The sequence below is a fragment of the Muntiacus reevesi genome, chromosome 2 (genome assembly GCF_963930625.1).
Source record: "Muntiacus reevesi chromosome 2, mMunRee1.1, whole genome shotgun sequence".
Lineage (NCBI taxonomy): Eukaryota > Metazoa > Chordata > Mammalia > Artiodactyla > Cervidae > Muntiacus > Muntiacus reevesi.
The window spans coordinates 246,724,194-246,743,943 of record NC_089250.1 but is presented as its reverse complement, the minus strand read 5'-3'; the positions used below and the strand labels follow the sequence as shown (position 1 = coordinate 246,743,943).

General features: G+C 41.5%; 1 protein-coding gene across 1 annotated transcript in view; it reads right to left on the bottom strand.

Moving 5' to 3' along the window:
• The window catches only part of LOC136161038 (CKLF-like MARVEL transmembrane domain-containing protein 1), a 32,051-nt gene that overhangs the window by 10,414 nt on the left and 1,887 nt on the right, over positions 1-19,750 (bottom strand). Inside the window, exon 3 of the mRNA XM_065925465.1 lies at positions 4,879-4,974. Coding sequence (XP_065781537.1) covers positions 4,879-4,941 — 63 coding nt within the window. The 5' untranslated portion in view covers positions 4,942-4,974. The remainder of the gene's footprint in view (positions 1-4,878; positions 4,975-19,750) is intronic.

Below are 19,750 nucleotides of genomic sequence, written 5' to 3'. Positions count from 1 at the left end.
TGCTCAAACTCATGTCCATTGAGTTGGTGATGCCATCCAACCAGCTCAGCCTCTGTCACCCCCTTCTCTTGCCCTCAATCTTCTGGGCCTGATACATTTTTGAAAGATATTCTCATTTTCCTCCCTGTGTTTATATTGGTCTGTTTTGATTTTTCTCTATTCTGGGATCAGTTTTGGTAACATATTTTCCTAGAAAATCAACTCTTTGACCCAATTATTCACATTTGTTTTGCAAAGTAACTCTTTGAATCCTTTCAGTTTCTTCCCCGTTTACAATATTTTCCCTTTCTGGTTTCTAACGTTAAATATATGTCCTCTCCCACCCCACCCCCTTTTTTCCTGTTATCTGGATCAGTGGTTTACCAGTTTTATTGGTCAATTCTATTATTTTTGTTTGCTAACTTTCCTGCTATTATCCCCATTGCTTCCCTAATTCCCTTTGTGAGGGAAAACCTGAGAAATATAAAAGTGAGGGATTGGGGGTGGGTGGGTAGCGTTCCAAATTTAGTAGCAAGGTTTGAGTGCGTGGGAGGAGTCAGGGGGGAGGCCGAAGAAAGGTGAAGACTGGCAAAGGGAATTAGGGAAGCTTCCCCCCAGGTGGCACACCCCTGGGAATCACTCACTCCCAGAGGCCAAGTCGGCCTGCCTCCACCCTTGCATCTGCCCAGCGGGTCACCAACTCTCTCTGCTCACCAGCCTAATGATCTTCAAGGCTCCTGTGGGAGAGAAGAAAAAACGCTTGATGCTGTCCCTGAATTTGGGCGGGACTTTGGCCCGGCCCTCAGCACGCTTTTGGATGGCCTCCTTCTCTTCTTGGCTGAGGGTCGTGGGGGTTGAAGGCGACTTGAGTATGGATGCTGAGGGCGCTGCGCTGACGCCGCGCTCGGAGGGTGTGGATCGACCCGAGCGCTCGGGATGCGCCCCCTCTGCGATGTGTACAGAGCGCAAGAGAGTCCCCCGGGATTTCAAGCCCTTCGAAGGTGGGTTGTCCTTTTTAGCATCCATGGTGGACCCCCTGGGCCTGGTGGTGTCTGACGGGCCCTGCGGCTTTGAACCTTGCACGGCGGCGGCCAGCCCGCCTCTGGGAACCAGCGTCTCGCCCCAACGGCTGCTGACGGCCTCTCCCTCGCGGGAGCACGCAGCTGTCGCTCCCCGCGGATAAACCCAGCCCCCCAGGCACCCTCGTGGCCACCGGGATGTGACGCCAGGGAACTCGAGATCCCCGCAATGCCGCCACCTCCGTCTTGCCAGCCAGCCGAGGGGAGTGGGCTCTGGGGACCATTTCGGGCGGTCCGGGCGCTTTCTCCTTCTGCCTCCCCGCCCCCCACCCACCTTGGGCCCAGGAGTAGGAAAAGGGATCCGATCCGATTCAGGCCGGATTCCCAGCGCTTCCTTAGAAGTTACAAGTCCCACTGGGCGCAGGACGCACAGTTCCTGAATCTCTTCTTCCAGCTCCCATATTGAGATGAAAATGAGAACTGCAGAAAGTATGTGTTAGAAAAAGAGATATGTTTAATACTTAGCATCGACTAAAAAGAATATAAATTTACAAAACTCATAGTTTGTCATGAGCATCAGTTTTCTGATAAGGACCACTTGGATTAAACAGCAGCTTCCGGTAAATGAGTGCCCCATCGGCAATAGAGAACACTGAGGCCGCGAGTCCAAACACCTGAAACAAAGACACAGTGTCACTGCTGATGGCCACGGTCACACAGGTTTTAAGTGGTCTGCCTGCCAGCTTCCTCTCCCATTAGGGTTCCCTATGCTGTCATCTAATACTAGAATGGGAAGAGATTTCAGAGATCATTTTATTTGCATTCTCAAGTTTTCCCAGTACCTTCCTAGAGAAAGGGAAAGATCATTTAAGTGAGCAGAAACCAATAGTGAAGTGGTGTGGGCTCTGAAGCAAATACTTGTCTGGATCTCCTGTTCCCCAATATTACTGTTTAAAGCCCTACTGATAATATTTAGTCACTAATCAACATTTCTATACCCAGTGTTCAAGTGTTCCATTTTTCTATTGCGAACTGTACCAGATAAAAAGTCAGGGTTAACATCAGCTCAAGATTTAAGCTGTGATAAGAACTTTGGAGAACTGGAGTGATGAGATGATCCAAAGTGAGCTCTCCAAGGCTGGGCCACATCCACATAAGGGATGAGATTCTAAATAAGCCTCAGGAAAAACTGAGTAAAGGGAATTAACTGGAACATGGTCTTTAGGGTCTCTGATGGCTATTTGAGAACTGGCACCCGGAAAGGAGAGAGGGATGTCAGTGCTATCACCAGCTCCATCCAACTGCCCAGGAGGTCTGGCTTCAGATTCTGTCCCTTTCCCATCCTGATTCTCAAACACAGCTTCCTAAATTCTGACCATGCTAAGTATTTGGTTGCCCAGAAAAGTCATTCGGGTTCTTCCATAAGATGTCACTGGAAAACCTGAATCAGCTGTTTGACCAACCCAACACTTCTTACAGATGCTTTCATGACTCTGCTACTGAGCATGCTGCTGGTTCCTCTGCCGGTAAGCATCTGCCTTTCTTCTCCTTTATTCCTGGCAAACTATGATTCCACTGCCAGAGAGAGGTCCTGTTGTTGTTGTTTAGTTGCTATGTCGTGTCTGAATTTTTTGCGACCCCATGGACAGTAACCCACTGGGTTCTTTTGTCTATGGAATTTTCCAGGGAAGAATAATAATGGAATAAGTTGCCATTTCCTTCTCCAGGGGATCTTCCTGACCCAAGGATGGAACTCGAGTCTCCTGCATTGGCAGGTGAATTCTTTATCACTGAGCCACCTGAGAAGCCTGCCAGAGAGAGGTAGTTGCTTCCTTTTTCTTGTGCTCTATAGTACTCCACTAACAACTTAAATACAGCTGTTTGCACTTTTGTCTCCTGTATTAGGCTTTAAGCAACTTGAGGATAGGGGTCACATTCTAGTCCGGAGCCATAGAAAAGAAATACGAGTTACCAATGTAAACCACATAATTGATCTAAAAAGTTCCAATTTCCACATTAAAAAGTAAAGAAAAAACAAGTGAAATTAATTTTAATAATATACTTTATTTAGCCTGATATAGGAGAAGGAAATGGCAACCCACTCTAGTATTCTTGCCTGGAGAATCCCAGGGACAGAGGAGCCTGGTGGGCTGCCATCTATGGGCCGCACAGAGTCAGACACGACTGATGTGACTTAGCAGCAGCAGCAGCCTGATATATCCAAAATAATATAATTTCAACATATCAACAATATAATAAAATTATAAGTGAAATATTCTACACTCTTTGGAGGGAGTAGTAAGTCTTTGAAATCCAATGTGTATTTTACATGTGCAGCTCATCTCAGTTCAGACCAGCCACATCTCCAGTGCTCAGCCACGTGTGGCTTACGGCTCTATACTTTGTCAGCACCTACCAAAGTGCACTTAAAGAATGAATCAGTGAATTAATGAGGAAATGAAAGTAAATTCTGTGCCTCCTCCTTCTTTCTCCCTAGTAGAGGGATAAAATAATCTTTAAAGATAGCTAGCAGAAATTGCTGTTACAGCACTATCTTATTTCTAGGGTAATTCTCATCCCTCATGAAATTGCTTTGGGCCTAGTGAAGTGGAAAAATCTTTGCTGTTGTTCAGTCATTAAGTCGTGTCTGACTCTGGAACGCCATGGACTGCAGCACGCCAGGCTTCCCTGTCCTTCACCATCTCCTGGAGTCTGCTCAAACTGTGCGCAGCTCAGCCTGCTCTTACATATCACCACAAAAACCTGGGTTGCCTCACTGTGTGTGTTTTCTGTCCATTGAGTTGGTGATGCCATCCAACGATCTTATCCTTTGTCATCACCTTCTCCTCCTGCCTTCAATCTTTCCCAGCATCAGGGTCTTTTCTAGTGAGACGGCTCTTCACATCAGGTGGCCAAAGTATTGGAGATTCAGCTTCGGCATCAGTCCTTCCAATGTGTATTCAGGGTTGATTTCCTTTAGGATTAACTGGTTTGATCTCCTTGCAGTCCAAGGGATTTTCAAGAGTCTTCTCCAGCACTACAGTTTGAAAGCATCAGTTCTTTGGCAGTCAGCCTTCTTAATGGTCCAATTCTCACATCTGTGCATGACTACTGAAAAAACCATAGCTTTGACTGCATGGACTGGATTCTGACATATGTGGCCACTTCTTGGCCCATACTAAGAAAAGATAAGGAAGTTGGAGGGAGATTTATTTAAGAACTTTCTAATTCACTTCTCTAAATTGGAACCTAGAAAAGTCATGATTTTGAACCCCCTCTAAGAAATCTCAGAAGAATATCAGATGAAACTGTAACTAAATTACTTGACTCTTGGTTTGTTTTGGCTTGCCTTCCAAATTAAACTGATTAGCTTTTCTTCAAGCAGTGTTCAAAATAATCCTTTTGTTACAAGTCTTCCTACCACCCATTCCCTTACATGACACATGTTTATTCCATCTGTAGCAGTATCTGGACAAGAAATAACTGAGCTCAGAATTGTGTGTCTCTCCTTAACAAACGGGATGTATAATTTTCTTGAAAAGGGATAGCTATGAAATTCATCCACCATTTGTTATTTTTGCTTCATATCAGGTTTCTGAGAGCTTAGTATTGTAACTGATTCCTAACCCTATATATCTGTGAGAAATACAGAGGAACCTCTTTATTCGGTTAACTTCAAATTTAGTGTGAAATCATATTCCTTCACATTAATCAGGGCATGTGTTCATGCACAAAAATATTAAGCCACTAGGTACTGTGTACTGGGATAGGAGCCTCAAGGATGAAAACCATCTAGTTTTCTGTTCCTCTATCTATTTTTCAAGTAAATTTGAATTCTGATCGAATCTGAAGGGAGAAACTGGAAAGAACCTCCACTTACCCCTCCAAGGACTGTGTATGTTGTGGTTTCTGGGATCAGTGCCAACACAGATACAACTATCATGAATACTGCTGTTACCACTGAGTTGATAATATCCTAAAAACACAGAATAGAAAGATCAGCATTGCATGAAGATCACCAAGAGAATGAATCTGCTCCCTAAAGATTTTGAAAATTCCATTTTTTTAAAAACAAATTTATTTAGTTTAAATAAATAACTTAGTTTTAGGAAGTCAAACTGCTATTGTAAAATGACATGTATATTGTATTTGGTCTACAATGATGTCTAATGGGTCTCTTAATGTATGACACACCAATCATTAATTCCTTATTAGGGCTTATTTGTTTTTTGTTGAAAGGTAGTTGGAGAGAGAACTCATCTGGTTAGGACTAGGTATGTCTTATGTGGAAGGTTTAAAGTAGAAGTCAGAATGCTCAGTTTTAATAAGTGTGGAGTGGTCTACACCATAAAACAACTTTATAATGTTACTCCAAATGCAATTAATAAAACTTTGAGTGGGATAAACTTAATTTTCGGGGGGAAAAAAAAAAACTCCCACACATCTGTATGCAACAGCTGGCCACTTATGCAATCATTTCTGATGATGTAGCTCATTCATGTAATAATTTCTTGAAATGAAGCACTTCTGAACTGTGGCTTTAAGAGGTGCAACTTACATTTGGAATGGATGTATACTGTGGAAAAGGTAAGTCAGACATCTTTATTCTGGAATAGTTTATGTATATTAGCAGATAACTGTAGCAGGAAGGAATTATTAACACAGAAATCTTCCAAACCCTGGTAACTTAGAAAAGTAGTTATTACAAAGAAAACAGGAAGCGATTCAATGCGGACAGGGCAAGAGTAGATGATACACTTAGGCAGGAAAAAAGTCCTCGTCTGCAGGAGATATTGAGACTAGCTGTCCTAGGTTAGTGCTCCTTTCTGCTGGGTATTTTGCTGTTTCAAGGCAACAGACCACACTCTGCTCCAGACAGATAGCCGGCCTCCTGGTAGTAATTTGAATAAGTGTATATAAATGGCTTCAGATAAAGATGGTGTTCGAGGAAGGGTAGAGAATAATGGCTGGGGTAGGGGGGGAGGGAAGCATGCATCTGCCCCAGAATATCAGTGATCCTTAGTAGTGGTTTCAAGCCTTGTTTGTCTATTAAAAACCAAACATCAGTATGCCATGGAGTAGACTATAAATTTAATTTCAAAAATGGAGGTTTCTTAGAAATTTTGAGCCTGCTCTTACATATCACCACAAAAACCTGGGTTGCCTCACTGGGTGTGTTTTCTGTCGCTGGAGCACTTGAGGGGACCAGTCAGAGGACACCTGCTCTATGAACTGTTAGGTACTACACCTCTGGGACAAGGACATGCATCACAGATCTGTTGTGCAGGTGACCAAGCCCTTTCCTGATCAGTGACGACAGTGGCCATTGATAGGAGTATTGACAGGTTAATTGGAGTCTTCCGCCCTCTTGGTGTCCTTCACTTATGTTACAGGCATTGTCCCCAGCTGTGCTCCGGCCTCGCTCCTGTCTGCCACTCGGCAGGGACCTCACTCTGTTCATTACCCTCTTTGGTCCCTGGCCAGGTTTCTTCAACTCAGTGCTGTCCCTCTGCCCACAGCCGTCTCCTTACTTGCTCAGTCTAACTATTCCCACCACTTTACTGTCACTAGTCCCCACCGGGGCCTCTATTAATACAGTGAATATATATATATAAATTTTTTCTGGGCTTTCTCTCCTTACTTGTAACATTAGTCACCTCTCCTTTCTTCTCAAAATGCTCTCCTCTCTTGACTTCTGGGACACGGGTCTCCCTTGGGTCCTCTCCTGTCCTTCTCTGGCCACTCACTCCTCCTTTTCACGCCAGATGTTGATATTTCCCAGTCTTGCCTTCATCTTGCTTTACTCTCCCTCAGAGCCATTTTCCCATCACGAGGTGATAATTCCCGCAAAGTTGCAGCTCTAACTTCTCTCCTAAGCCTCAGACCTGAATATTTCCATCTGAATGTCCCATAAGGCACTAAAACCTTCTATTTCTCAAGCCAGACTCATTATCCACCTCTCCCCTCGAATAAACCTATTCTTCCTCCTAAACTTCCTGTCTTGTTACCCTCTTAAGACAGTTCTTTAAATGGCAGCTCTCCTTGATTTTTCTGTTACCCAATCCCATCAGTTTTCATCAACACTCTTTTTCTCCAGGTACAGTTTTAACCTTGATTTAGGCCTTTCTCGTTTTCATATCTGGATTATGATAACAGACTTTTAAGGGGTCTATGAGACCCACCTCTGGTTTGTCCCTCTTCAAGCCATTATTGACATTGCCACCAGCGATCTCAAATATAAGCTAATTGTGTCACTCTACTTAAAAACCTCCCAAAGCTTCCAGTGGCTTTTGGGTTAAAACCCAGGACACTCAAATTCTTGCATGCTCTGACCTCCTACTGCCACTCAAACCTCTTCTCTTGCCCCTCTCTGCTTCGTGGCCACTCAGAACTCCTGCAGGTCCTTGAGGGTCCAGCTTTTTCTCCACCTAGAACCTCATACACACACTGTTGCCTGTACTGGGAGAACTCTCAGCCCTGTTATCAGTCAGCTGACTACTTTTCATCCTCCAGCCCTCAACTCAGGCGTAGTTTTCCTCAGGCAAGCCTTTTATGATTTGGTTTCCTTCTTCTCCTAGGAACCTCCACACCATCCAGGGAGCACCTATTAATATTATACTGAATTGCTCACCAATCTTGCTTCCTGGCTATATGGAAAGTCTGTCAGTTGCAAGATTTGTGTTTTGTTTTCTCAAAGAGCCTAGTATAGAACCTGGGATTAGTAGATACTTAATATTTGTGGAATAAATGATTTCATGGGCTCAAGAGCAGAGAGGAGTCTGGGTTTCATGACGGTGTGATAACTGAGTTGACCAGATAGCATCATTTCTGAGTACAGTATCAGCCCAGGGTGAGTCTCAGAGATTTGGAGACTACTTTTCAGTATGCTGCACGTAGGCCACGCTCCCTCTCTGCGTTTTCTGTGAAATTTATTTTTCAAGTTTATTACTGGGACATGTAAGAAGCTCCAGAGAATTATTACAGTTTGGGGGAAAAATATAAATGCTAAAATGTGTTAAGTTTTATTAACCTTGGAAAAGCAGAGTGTGAAGAGCACTATATAACTTTTAGGGTGTAAGATGAACAGGATGTGAACCATGTTCATAATCTCTTTGGGATAATTTAGCTGAGTCCTTTCTGCCGCTAAACGATGTGACAGGACCACCTAAGGAAGGTTTTGTCATCTCCTGCCCAGACCTTGCTGTCGTCAGCTCCAGTTCCACAGTGGAGCACAAGGAGGAGTTTGGAGAGATGCCACAGAGATCCTATCCTTCCCCCAGCTCTCCACTTTGGGGACTTTCTCAGCTTGTGATTAGCCTGAAGTGCTCATCATTGGCCTTCAAAAGTGGTTCCAGAAAGTGCCACCTTAAGGCATGTTTATGGTTTGAGAATAGCTCTAAAGTCCTCTCTCCTTAATACAAGTCGAAGTGAAGTGTTAGGTGCTCATGTCCAACTCCCTGCGATCCCATGGACGGAAGCCCGCCAGGCTCCTCTGTCCATTGGATTTTCCAGGCAAGAATACTGGAGTGGGTTCCATTTCCTATTCCAGGGGATCTTCCCGACCCAGGGATCTTGGGTCACCTGCATTGCAGGAGGATTCTTTACCTGCTGAGCCACCAGGCAAGTCCCCTAATACAGGGTTAGTCAGCTTGGATATGAGTGCTCTGGAACCCAAAAGGATGAGACCAGTGCAACTACCAGTCTGGGCAAAGGGTGGAAAGGCAGCAGGGGTCTCAGAAAGGAGACCTAAGGAGATAGGATTCTGGGGCTAAGACTTGAAAGGGGAGCAGTGAAGTTGCTCTGGTTTTCCTAGAACCAGCTTATGGTCTTGGCTGACAGGCCAAGAATCTTAGCTAATATCTTCAACTTGCCTATTTCAAGAGTTTCTGGACCATTTGAGTGCTCCACTGGGCAGCTATTCCTAAAGCTGTGAGTATGACAGGTAAAGTCCCTATGCTACTGAATAAGGTTCTACAAGATGAGTTAAAAATTATTTAGCATCAATGATGACAGACATTTTAAAGTAAGATAACATTGTGTTTTATTCAGCCTCTAAATTATTTTGATTTTCCATTTAGTGATCAGGGATACGTAAGATGTAGATACTTGTGTATCTGGCTCCATCTCTGTTCCCTAATTTTGAGGTCATATCAACATGAACTTTAAAGGGAGGTAAAGATTAAGAATGCTCTATGATTTTATTTGACCATGATCTTAAATTTAAATTTAATTTTGATGATCTACCCCTAAGTGAATTTCCCTAACAGAAACATCAGCCGTATCTACCGATAGATGGATCTCCGAGGAGAATCCATGCTCAACGGTTGCTCTGGTTCCCTGAGGATCTCCCCAGAGCACAATAGCAGTGGATAGAGTTCCTCCTTCCTAAGCCTGTTAGAGATTCCTTAAAGGTTTACGAAAACTAAACAACAGAGTTTATTAAAATGTCTCTTTACGGCAGGAAAAAGTAGTTAACAATGAAACTGAACACTTACAAGTAAAGGCCAAAATAAACAGCTAATTAATTGATCAAGTCTGAATATATATAAAACTATGAAAAATAAAGTAGCAGTGGCTTCAAATCCAGTGACAACAATGTACGGCTCTGGCGCTTGTGCTAGGATGAAAAGGCTCATAGATGTCACAACTAGTGCCTAGAGGAAAAAAAAACACAACATGATCTCTTCAGTGATTATTGAACAAGTTTAAGCTGTAAAAATGATCAATTCTAAAATGACAAAATAAATCGGTTTTTTCTTTATACACTCACACACACATCTAAAAGAGGCAGACTAAAATGTACGGATGTCGATTTCACTTTTCATTTTAGAGAACTACGTATCCCTTTCTGTTTTGTTTAATTAATTTCTCCACTTGTATACCTAATACCATCACTTCCCACATCCATTCCCTTGATTTTCTCCCACTAAATAGCTCCCTTTCCCTCTCACACCTTCAATCTCTCCTCCTCCACTTGCTCCTTTCCTCATCATCTTATCAAGATATCTAAGTTATCGTCTCTTTCTTTTTAAATAATATTTATTTATTTATTTGGTTGTGCTGAGTCTTACTTGCTGCCTGTGGGATCTAGTTCCCTGACCAGGGATTGAACCTGGGTCACCTGCATTAGGAACATGGAGCCTTAGCCACTGGACTACCAGGGAAGTCTAAGTTACCTTCTCTTAAAACATACCCACCCCTTCCTTTCATCTGCTCCCCATAGAAATTCCCATTTTCTACTTCTCCCTATAATGCTTCTCAAAAAAAAGCCTGTGTACTGGCTGTTATAATTCCTTATGTTCCTCATCACTCCTTAACATGTAACAAAAATCTGGAATCTATTGTCAAGTTTAAACTTAGAAGGTTGCCATGAAAAACATTGGGGGTGCTTCTCTGGTGGTGGCTAAGTGGTGAAGAATCCATCTACCAATGCAGAAGACACAGGCTCGATCCCTGGTCTGAGAGGATCCATATGCTATGGAGCAGCTAAGCCTGAGCACCACAACTATTGAGCCTGTCTGTGCCCTAGAGCCCAGGAGCCACAACTGCTGAGTCCACGTGCTATAACTTCTGAAGCCCACGTGCTATAACTTCTGAAGCCCACGAGCTCTGGAGCCTGTGCTCTGCAACGAGAGAAGCTGCCACAATGCGAAGCTTGTGCACTGCAACTAGAGAGTAGCCCCTGCTTGCTGAAACTAGAGAAAAGCCCATGTGGCAATGAAGACCCAGCACAGTCAAAAATAAATAAAAATTAATTTTTTAAAAAGAAAAATATTGGGAAGGAAAGTTTAAAACAAAGTGTCAGAGAAAAACAATTCTCTGAAGAACCCTGTGGAGAAGAAAAGGAAAAAGAAAAAGAAAAAAAAAAACAACCCAATTCTGGTACATCACTTTTTAACACATTTTCTCTTATGTAACATAATGCAATGAGAATGAACAAAAATTTAAGTGAAAAAAAAAACCCCAAGATAATTAATCTAATCTAATTTCCTCATTTCCAAATGAAGATATAGAAAAGAGAACTGATAAGTGACTTAAAGGAAAAAAGAAGCTGGTAGGTCCCTGAGAGTCTGTTGATGTTGTGATGTTCTTACAGGAGATACAGCTTTATTCAAAGCCTCTGTGGACTTGGAAAATGATTTTGGCAGGAGTCTTTGCTGATTAGACTTTTATGATCAGTCTGTCAGCATCCACATTCTCTTTTTAACCTTGGATCTATATAGGCTACTTATTCATAAGTCTATCAGTTACTTTATTAGTGTAAAAGTAGCTTACTTTGAAACTTCTAAATTGGTCAGTTTCTTTTACAGTAAATATAACTAGTTTACTAAATAACTTGTTCTTTATAATTAATATAATTACTATCAGCAACATATCTCAAATCACTTCATTTACTCTACTGAACCAAATAAGGTCTTGAGTTCATGGGTTATGAAATCAAGGGTCACTTTTTCAGTCCCCATCATCTGTAACCTTGGAATTGGGTACATTTCTCATGATTTCAGTCACCCTGGGTTCTCCCCCAATCCATACTTAACAGCTCTTATAATTTTCCTGTCTCCTGGCATTCATTTTCAGTTAATTGTTCAATATTTCATTAATATCTCAAACATTTCTTCATCTCTCCATGTAGACTGCTTTTGCCAAGATCATCAATGATTTCAGAATTACTAAATTTAACATTTTTCAATCCTTATGCTACTGGACCCCCATGACTTACTTGCTATTGGCTTTTTCCTACTTTTCTACTTCTTGACTCCCATGTCACCTCTTTGAGTTCTTATTCCTCTGAAACCATTCTCCCTTGGTGGGCTTTCCTTTTACACATCACTTTAAAATACTGACATTTGTTTAGATTCTATCCACAACCTGCTCAACAAATCTGAGTCTCTATCCCAGGTGTATCTTTAACATCTCACACATAAACAGCCATTTAAAATATCTGAATAACCTACAGGAATCTTCAATTCACCGTGGGCAAAACTGATGTCACCTTGTCCCTTGCTCCTGTATTCACTATCTTAATTGGTGATACGACCATCTCTCTTTTCACCTGCCCTGGAAACCTAAGATCACTGCTCCAACTTACTGCCCACAACAGACCAATCATCAGGTCCTGCTGACTTAATGCCTAAACATTTTGGGAATCCACTTAGTCACTCCAGTTACTGCTCTTCAGTATCTTTTCCTTGAACTAACATGACAAAGATACTATAGTGAAATTTCTAAAATGAAGATCTGTGCAACTCTCCACCTGTTTAAAACCCTTCAGGGGTTCCCCATGGTTTTCAGAATAGAGCCTCCCTTCACCATGGTGTTCAAATCTTCCATGACTCAGCTCCTGTCTACTTTAGCAAAGAGCTGTTGACAATTTATCTACAGGATAATTCCAGTGTTCAATTCTCAGTCCTCATCTTATTTGAACTGTTATCAGTATTTGTCACAGTTGATCATTCTCTTGAGAATTTTCTTCATTTGGCTTGTAGGACACCATACTCTTGGTTCCTCTCACTTCCCTAATTGCTCTCTCTCTCATTCTTCCAAAGAAGAAAGAGAAGAAAACCAAAGTTTTCTCTGGTGGCTCAGACAGTAAAGAATCTGCCAGCAATGCAGGAGACCTGGGTTCTATCTCTGGGTTGGGAAAATCCCCTGAAGAAGGGAACGGCTTCCCACTCCAGTATTCTGGTCTGGAGAATTCTATGGACAGAGGAGCCTGGCAGGCTACAGTCCATGGGGTCACAAAGAATTGGACATGATTCAGTGACTTTCACTTTCATTCTCCTTTGTTGGTTCTTCCTCCTCCCCCCAACCTCTTAATGTTGAAGTGTTCCAGGGCTCAATCCATGGTCCTCTTCTCCACTCTATGTACAATCACCTCTTGATGACCTCATCAGTCTTATGACTTTAAATACCTCTATTTCTGCAGTGGCTTCCTGGTGGCTCAATGGTAAAGAATATGCCTGCAGTGTAGGAGTTGCAGGAGACTTGGGTTCGATCCCTGAGTCGGGAAGATCCCATGGAGGAAAACATGGCTACCCACTGTAATATTTGTGCCTGGAGAATCCCATGGACAGAGGAGCCTGGTGGGCTACAGTCCATAGGGTCACACAGAATTGGACATGACTGAAGGGACTTAGCACACATTTCTGCAGTGCCAATCTCTCCTACAATCCAGTCTTGTATATTCCAAATGCCTATTCAGTATTGCCACTTGAATGTCTAATAGACATCTCTAACAATGAAATCCAAAATTGAACTTCTGTTTCTCTGGCTACATCTGCTTTACCCACAGGCTTTCAGTGGATGGCAGTTCCATTCTTCCAGTTGCTTAGGCCAAAAACTTTGGTGGGATCTCGGACTCCTCTGTCTTTTTAACACCACACCTAGTTCATCAGCAAATCTTGTTGGGGCTACTTTCAATATATGTCCCAAATGTGACTGTTTCTTATAACCTACTCTGCTAGAGACCTGGTCTGAGCCACAGTCATCTCTTGCCCAGATTACTGCAGTAGCTTTAACTGATCATCTTTTTTTCTACCCTTGCCTCTGTCCCCCAACCCCCCAGCCCCGTCTATTGTCACCATAGCTGCTGGTGCACTTTTAAAAGTGTTAGTCAGAGCATATAAAACTTTATTCAAAACCTTCATCTCAAAAAAAAAAAAAAAAAAAAAAAAAAAAAAACCTTCATCTCCCACTGTGTCATGTCCCCATGTCATTCCAGCCCAGCTGTGCTGGTTTTCTTGCTTTTCCTTGAACACTTCGGGTACATTCCTGCCATAGGGCCATTGTACTGGGTTTTCCTTTGCCTAAAGCACTTCTTCCTTCACACTGGGTTGGCCAAGAAGTTCATTTGGGGTTTTCTATAACATCTTATGGAGATGACGGAGCAATCTTTTTGGCTAACCCAATGTATTCATGGTTAACTCTCTCATCTCCCTTAACGCTTTGCTCAGAAGTCATCTCAACAGGGCCTAATCTGACCATTCTAGTCTTACAACCTGCAACCGTCCTCTCCAACCCTTCCTTCTCTTATGCTGTCTTACCTGGCTTTAGTTTTCTCTTGTTCCATAGCACCTACCCCCTTCTAGAATACTACACCATTTATTTATTTTTTTGTTTGTTGTTTTTTTCCTTCCCTCCCACCCCAATACATAAACTCTATGAGTACAAGGATCTTTGCTTTGTTCCCTGATACTTCCCAAGAGCCAGAAACAGTGCCTGGAACATGGCAGGCTTTCAATAAATATTTGTTGAATGGAAAAAATAAAGCAGCACTCAACTTGTTATGGATTCTTATAAATCATGCTTTTTTTTTTTTTGCCTCCAAGCCTTTACTCAGGTGACTGTCCCTTAAACCCTACCTGTGTCCCCCTAAGAAGCTTCCTGATACCTCCCTGTTTAAATGCTTCACTCTGTACCCTAACTTCATCTTATCAAACACCAAAACTATCTGCTTGTGTGTCTGACTCTGTCTAAACTGAAGGACCCCATGAGTCAGGGACTTTTATCTTGGGTGTCTTTGTTGTTTCAAGTCCTAACTCAGGGCTGGGAAGACAGTAAATATTCAAAATGTTTGTGGAGGAAATTCATATGTCAAAAACCAAAACTTTCTCACAAAATCCTGTTTCTCCTCCAGTGTTCCAGAGCTTTCAGAACCCCAGACCTTCCAGTCACTCCTTTCCTGATTATTTACTCCCAACCCAAGGGAATTTCTCTGTTCTTTGAAGTGAAAGTGTGTTAGTTGCCCAGTATGTCCAACTCTTTTCGACCCCATGGATTGTAGCCAGGTTCCTCTGTCCGTGGAATTCTCCAGGCAAGAATACTGGAGTGGGTTGCCATTTCCTTTACCAGGGGATCTTCCTGACCTGGGGATCAAACCCAGGTCTCCTGCACTGCAGGTGGATTCTTTACCAGGGATTCTGAGCCACCAGGGAAGCCCTTTGAACTCAAGTAGTTTTCTAAACTTCCCTCAGGCCTTCTGACTTGCAGTATGTTATATTTTTTGGAATCACAGACTTTGGTGCGGAAGGGCCTTGCATACAGTTTGTTCTGCCCACTCACCTGGAGTCTGAGCTGCCATTACAACATGCTCACCAGGAACTTGCCTGCACCTGGTACCTCTTCTCTCTGGGAATGTACTGCCTTCCCAAGTGGCCACTTATTTTGGCACTTTTGCAATAGAAAACTCTTTCTCATATTAAGTGGGGCTGTTTCTTTGTAAGTTTTAACTTTCTACCCCCTGTACTTATAGGTTACCTCTTTAAAATTTAAGAATTGTTTTTTTTTTTCCTTCCCCTGTTCTTAAGTTTCTTCAACATAGTCTCCTATGATAATTTCCACTTCTCTAACTAAGCCAGGTCATCATCCTCCAAATGACAGTCCATTCTCTCCCAAATCTCTATCCAGAACTGGCTGCAATCTCTTGGCAGGTCTGACACCCCAGGAATGTGCAGTTCCACTGTCCTTGCTCTGGGCTCTATCAGCCTTGAGCTCACTCAGATCAAAACTTGTGAGTTATACTGTAAAAAACACAAGCACATGAAGATTAAACAATACGTTTCTAAATAACCAACAGGTTACTGAAGAAATCAAAAGGGAAATAAAAAAATTTCTAGAAACAAATGACAATGAAAATACGACAACTCAAAGCCTATGGGATGCAGTAAAAGCAGTTCTAAGAGGTAAGTTTATAGCAATACAATCCTACCCCCAAGAAACAAGGAAAACATTGAATAGACAACCTAACTTTACACCTAAAACAACTGGAAAAAGAACAAAAAAACCCCAAAATTATTAGAAGGAAAGAAACCATAAAGATCAGAGCAGAAATAAATGAAAAAAATGAAAGAAACAATAGTAAAGATGAATAAAGCTAGCTGGTTCTTTGAGAAGATAAACAAAATTGACAAACCTTTGGCCAGACCCATCAAGAAAATAAGAGAGAAGAATCAAATCAACAGAATTAGAAATGAAAAAGGAGAGGTTACAATAGGCAATGCAGAAATACAAAGGATTATAAGAGACTATTATGAACAATTATAGGGCAATAAAATGTATAACCTGGAAGAAATGGACAGATTCTTAGAAAAGTCCAATCTTCCAAGACTGAACCAGGAAGAAATAGAAATTATGAACAACCCAATTACAAGCAATGAAATTGAAGCTGTGATCAAAAATCTCCCAAAAAACAAAAGCCCAGTCCAGATGGCTTCACAGGAGAATGCTATCAAACATTTAGAGAAGAGCTAATGCCTATCTTTTTCATTGGAAGGACTGATGCTGCAGCTGAAACTCCAATACTTTGGCCACCTCATGCGAAGAGTTGACTCATTGGAGAAGACCCTGATGCTGGGAAGGATTGGGGGCGGGAGGAGAAGGGGACGACAGAAAATGAGATGGCTGGATGGCATCACTGATTCGATGGACATGAGTTTGAGTGAACTCCAGGAGTTGGTGATGGACAGGGAGGTCTGGCGTGCTGTGATTCATGGGGTTGCAAAGAGTCAGACACGACTGAGAGACTGAACTGAACTGAATGCCTATCCTTCTAAAACTCTTTAAAAAAATTGCAGAGGAAGGAATACTTCCAAACTCATTCTATGAGGCCACCATCACCCTGATACCGAAGCCAGACAAAGACAACACAAAAAAAGAAAACTACAGGCCAATATCACTGATGAATATAGACGCAAAAATCCTCAACAAAACTTTAGCAAAAAGAATTCAGCAGCACATCAGAAAGCTCATACATCATGATCAAGTTGGGTTTATTCCAGGGATGCAAGGATTCCTCAATATATGCAAATCAATCAATGTGATACACCATATTAACAAATTGAAAGATGAAAACCATATGATAATCTCAATAGATTCAGAAAAAGCCTTTGACAAAATTCAGTGCCCATTTATGATTAAAACTCTTCAAAAAAATGGGCATAGAAGGAACCTGCCTCGACATAGTAAAGGCCATATATGATAAACCTACAGCAAACATTATACTCAATGGTGAAAAACTGAAAGCATTCCCCCTAAGATCAGAAACAAGACAAGGGTGTCCACTTTCACCACTATTATTCAACATAGTTCTGGAAGTCCTAGCTACAGCAATCAGAAAAGAAAAAGAAATAAAAGGAATCCAGATTAGAAAAGAAGAAGTAAAGCTCTCACTATTTGCAGATGAATGATACTGTATATAGAAAACCCTAAAGATAGTATCAGAAAATTACTAGAGCTAATCAGTGAATTTAGCAAAGTTGCAGGATACAAAATAATACACAGAAATCACTTACATTTCTAGATACTAACAATGAAAAATCTGAAAAAGAAATTAAGGAATCAATCCCATTCACCATTGCAATGAAAAGAATAAAATATCTAGGAATAAACTTACCTAAGGAGATAAAAGAACACAGAAAATTAGAAGACACTGATGAAAGAAATCAAAGATGACACAAACAGATGGAGAGATATTCCATGTTCCTGGGTAGGAGGAATCAATATTGTGAAAATGACTATACTACCAAACACAATCTACAGATTCAGTGAGATCCCTATCAAATTACCAATGGCATTTTTCACAGATCTAGAACAAAAAATTTCACAATTCATATGGAAACACAAAAGACCCTAAATAGCCAGAGCAGTCTTGAAAAAGAATGGAGCTGGAGGAATCAACCTTCCTGACTTCAGATTATACTACAAAGCTACAGTCATCAAGACAGTATGGGACTGGCACAAAAACAGAAATATAGATCAATGGAACAAGACAGAAAGCCCAGAAATAAACCCATGCCCCTATGAGTACCTTATTTTTGACAAAAGAGGCAAGAATATACAATGGGGCAAAGACAGCCTCTTCAATAAATGGTGCTGGGAAACCTGGACAGCTACATGTAAAAGAATAAAATTATAACACTTCCTAACACCATACACAAAGATAAACTCAAAATGGATTAATTACCTAAATGTAAGACCAGAAACTATAAAACTCTTAGAGGAAAATATAGGCAGAACACTCGATGACATAAATCAAAGCAAGATCCTCCATGATCCACCTTCTAGATTAATGGAAATAAAAACAAAAGCAAACAAGTGGGACCTGATTAAACTTAAAAGCTTTTATACAGCAAAGAAGACTATGAGAAAGGTGAAAAGACAATCCTCAGAATGGGAGAAAATAATAGCAAATAAAACAACTGACAAAGGATTAAGTTCCAAAATATACAAGCAGCTCATACAACTCAATACCAGAAAAACAACCTAATCAAAAAGTGGGGAAAAGATGTAAACAGACATTTCTCCAAAGAAGACATACAGATGGCTAACAAACACATGAAAAGATGCTCAACATTGCATATTATTAGAGAAATGCACATCAAAACTACAATGAGATATCACTTCACACCAGTCAGAATTGCCATCCTCAAAAAGTCTACAAACAATAAATGCTGGAGAGGGTGTGGAGAAAAGGGAGCACTCTTGCACTGTTGGTGGGAATTTAAATTGATACAGCCACTATGGAAGATGGTATGAAGATTCCTTAAAAAACTAGGAATAAAACCACCATATAACCCAGCAATCCTACCCCTAGGTATATATCCTGAGGAAACCAAAATTGAAAAAGACACATGTATCCCATTGTTCATTGCAGCACTATTTACAATAGCTAGAACATGGAAGCAACCTAGATGTCCATCGACAGATGAATGGATAAAGAAATTGTGGTACATATACACAATGGAATATTACTCAACCATAAAAAGGAATACATTTGAGTCAGTTCTAATGAGGTGGATGAACTTAGAGCCTATTATACAGAGTGAAGTAAGTCAGAAAGAAAGATAAATATCGTATTCTAACACATATATACGGAATCTAGAAAAATGGTACTGAAGAATTTATTTACAGGGCCGCAATGGAGAAGCAGACATAGAGAATAGACTTATGGACATGGGGAGAGGGGAGGAGAGGCGAGACGTATGGAAAGAGTAACATGGAAACTTACATAGCCAAGGGGAATTTGCTGTATGGCTCAGGAAACTCAAACAGGGGCTCTGTATCCATCTTAGAGGCATGGGATGGGAAGGGAGGATATATGTATACCTATGACTGATTCATGTTGAGGTTTGACAGATTTCTGTAAAGCAATTATCCTTCAATTAAAAAAATAATTTTAAAAACACAATATCACTACACACCTATGAGTGTACTAAAAACATTTAGTTGTACCCTTTAAATTAGTAAGCTTTATCATATATGAAGTATCTCAATAAAGCTTGGGGAAAAAAACCCAAAATACTTGTGGGTTATAGTAAGTAAACACAGCATCCTCCGAAACCCCTCCGTGCATTTTTTGGTTTTGGATTTAATCTCGTTGGCATCTGAATGTACAACTGCAGCAGCCTCACATGGTAACCTGGGTAACTGGTTTGAGGGTCCGAGTGTAGGCCATTCATGCAGGTGTGCAGAACTTGTTTTGTGAGTGGGTCTGTAAAGTGTCAGCTGCTTAGTTGTGTCCGACTCTTTGAGACCCCATGGATTGTAGCCTGCCACACATCTCTGTCCATGGGATTCTCCAGGCAAGCATACTGGAGTGGGTAGTCATGCCCTTCTCCAGGGGATCTTCCCGACCCAGGGATCGAAACGGGGTCTCCTGCATGGCAGGCAGATTCTTTACCGACTGAGCTACCAGGAAAGATCCTCTGGAGAAGGTCATGGCAACCCACTCCAGTACGCTTGCCTGGAGAATCCCA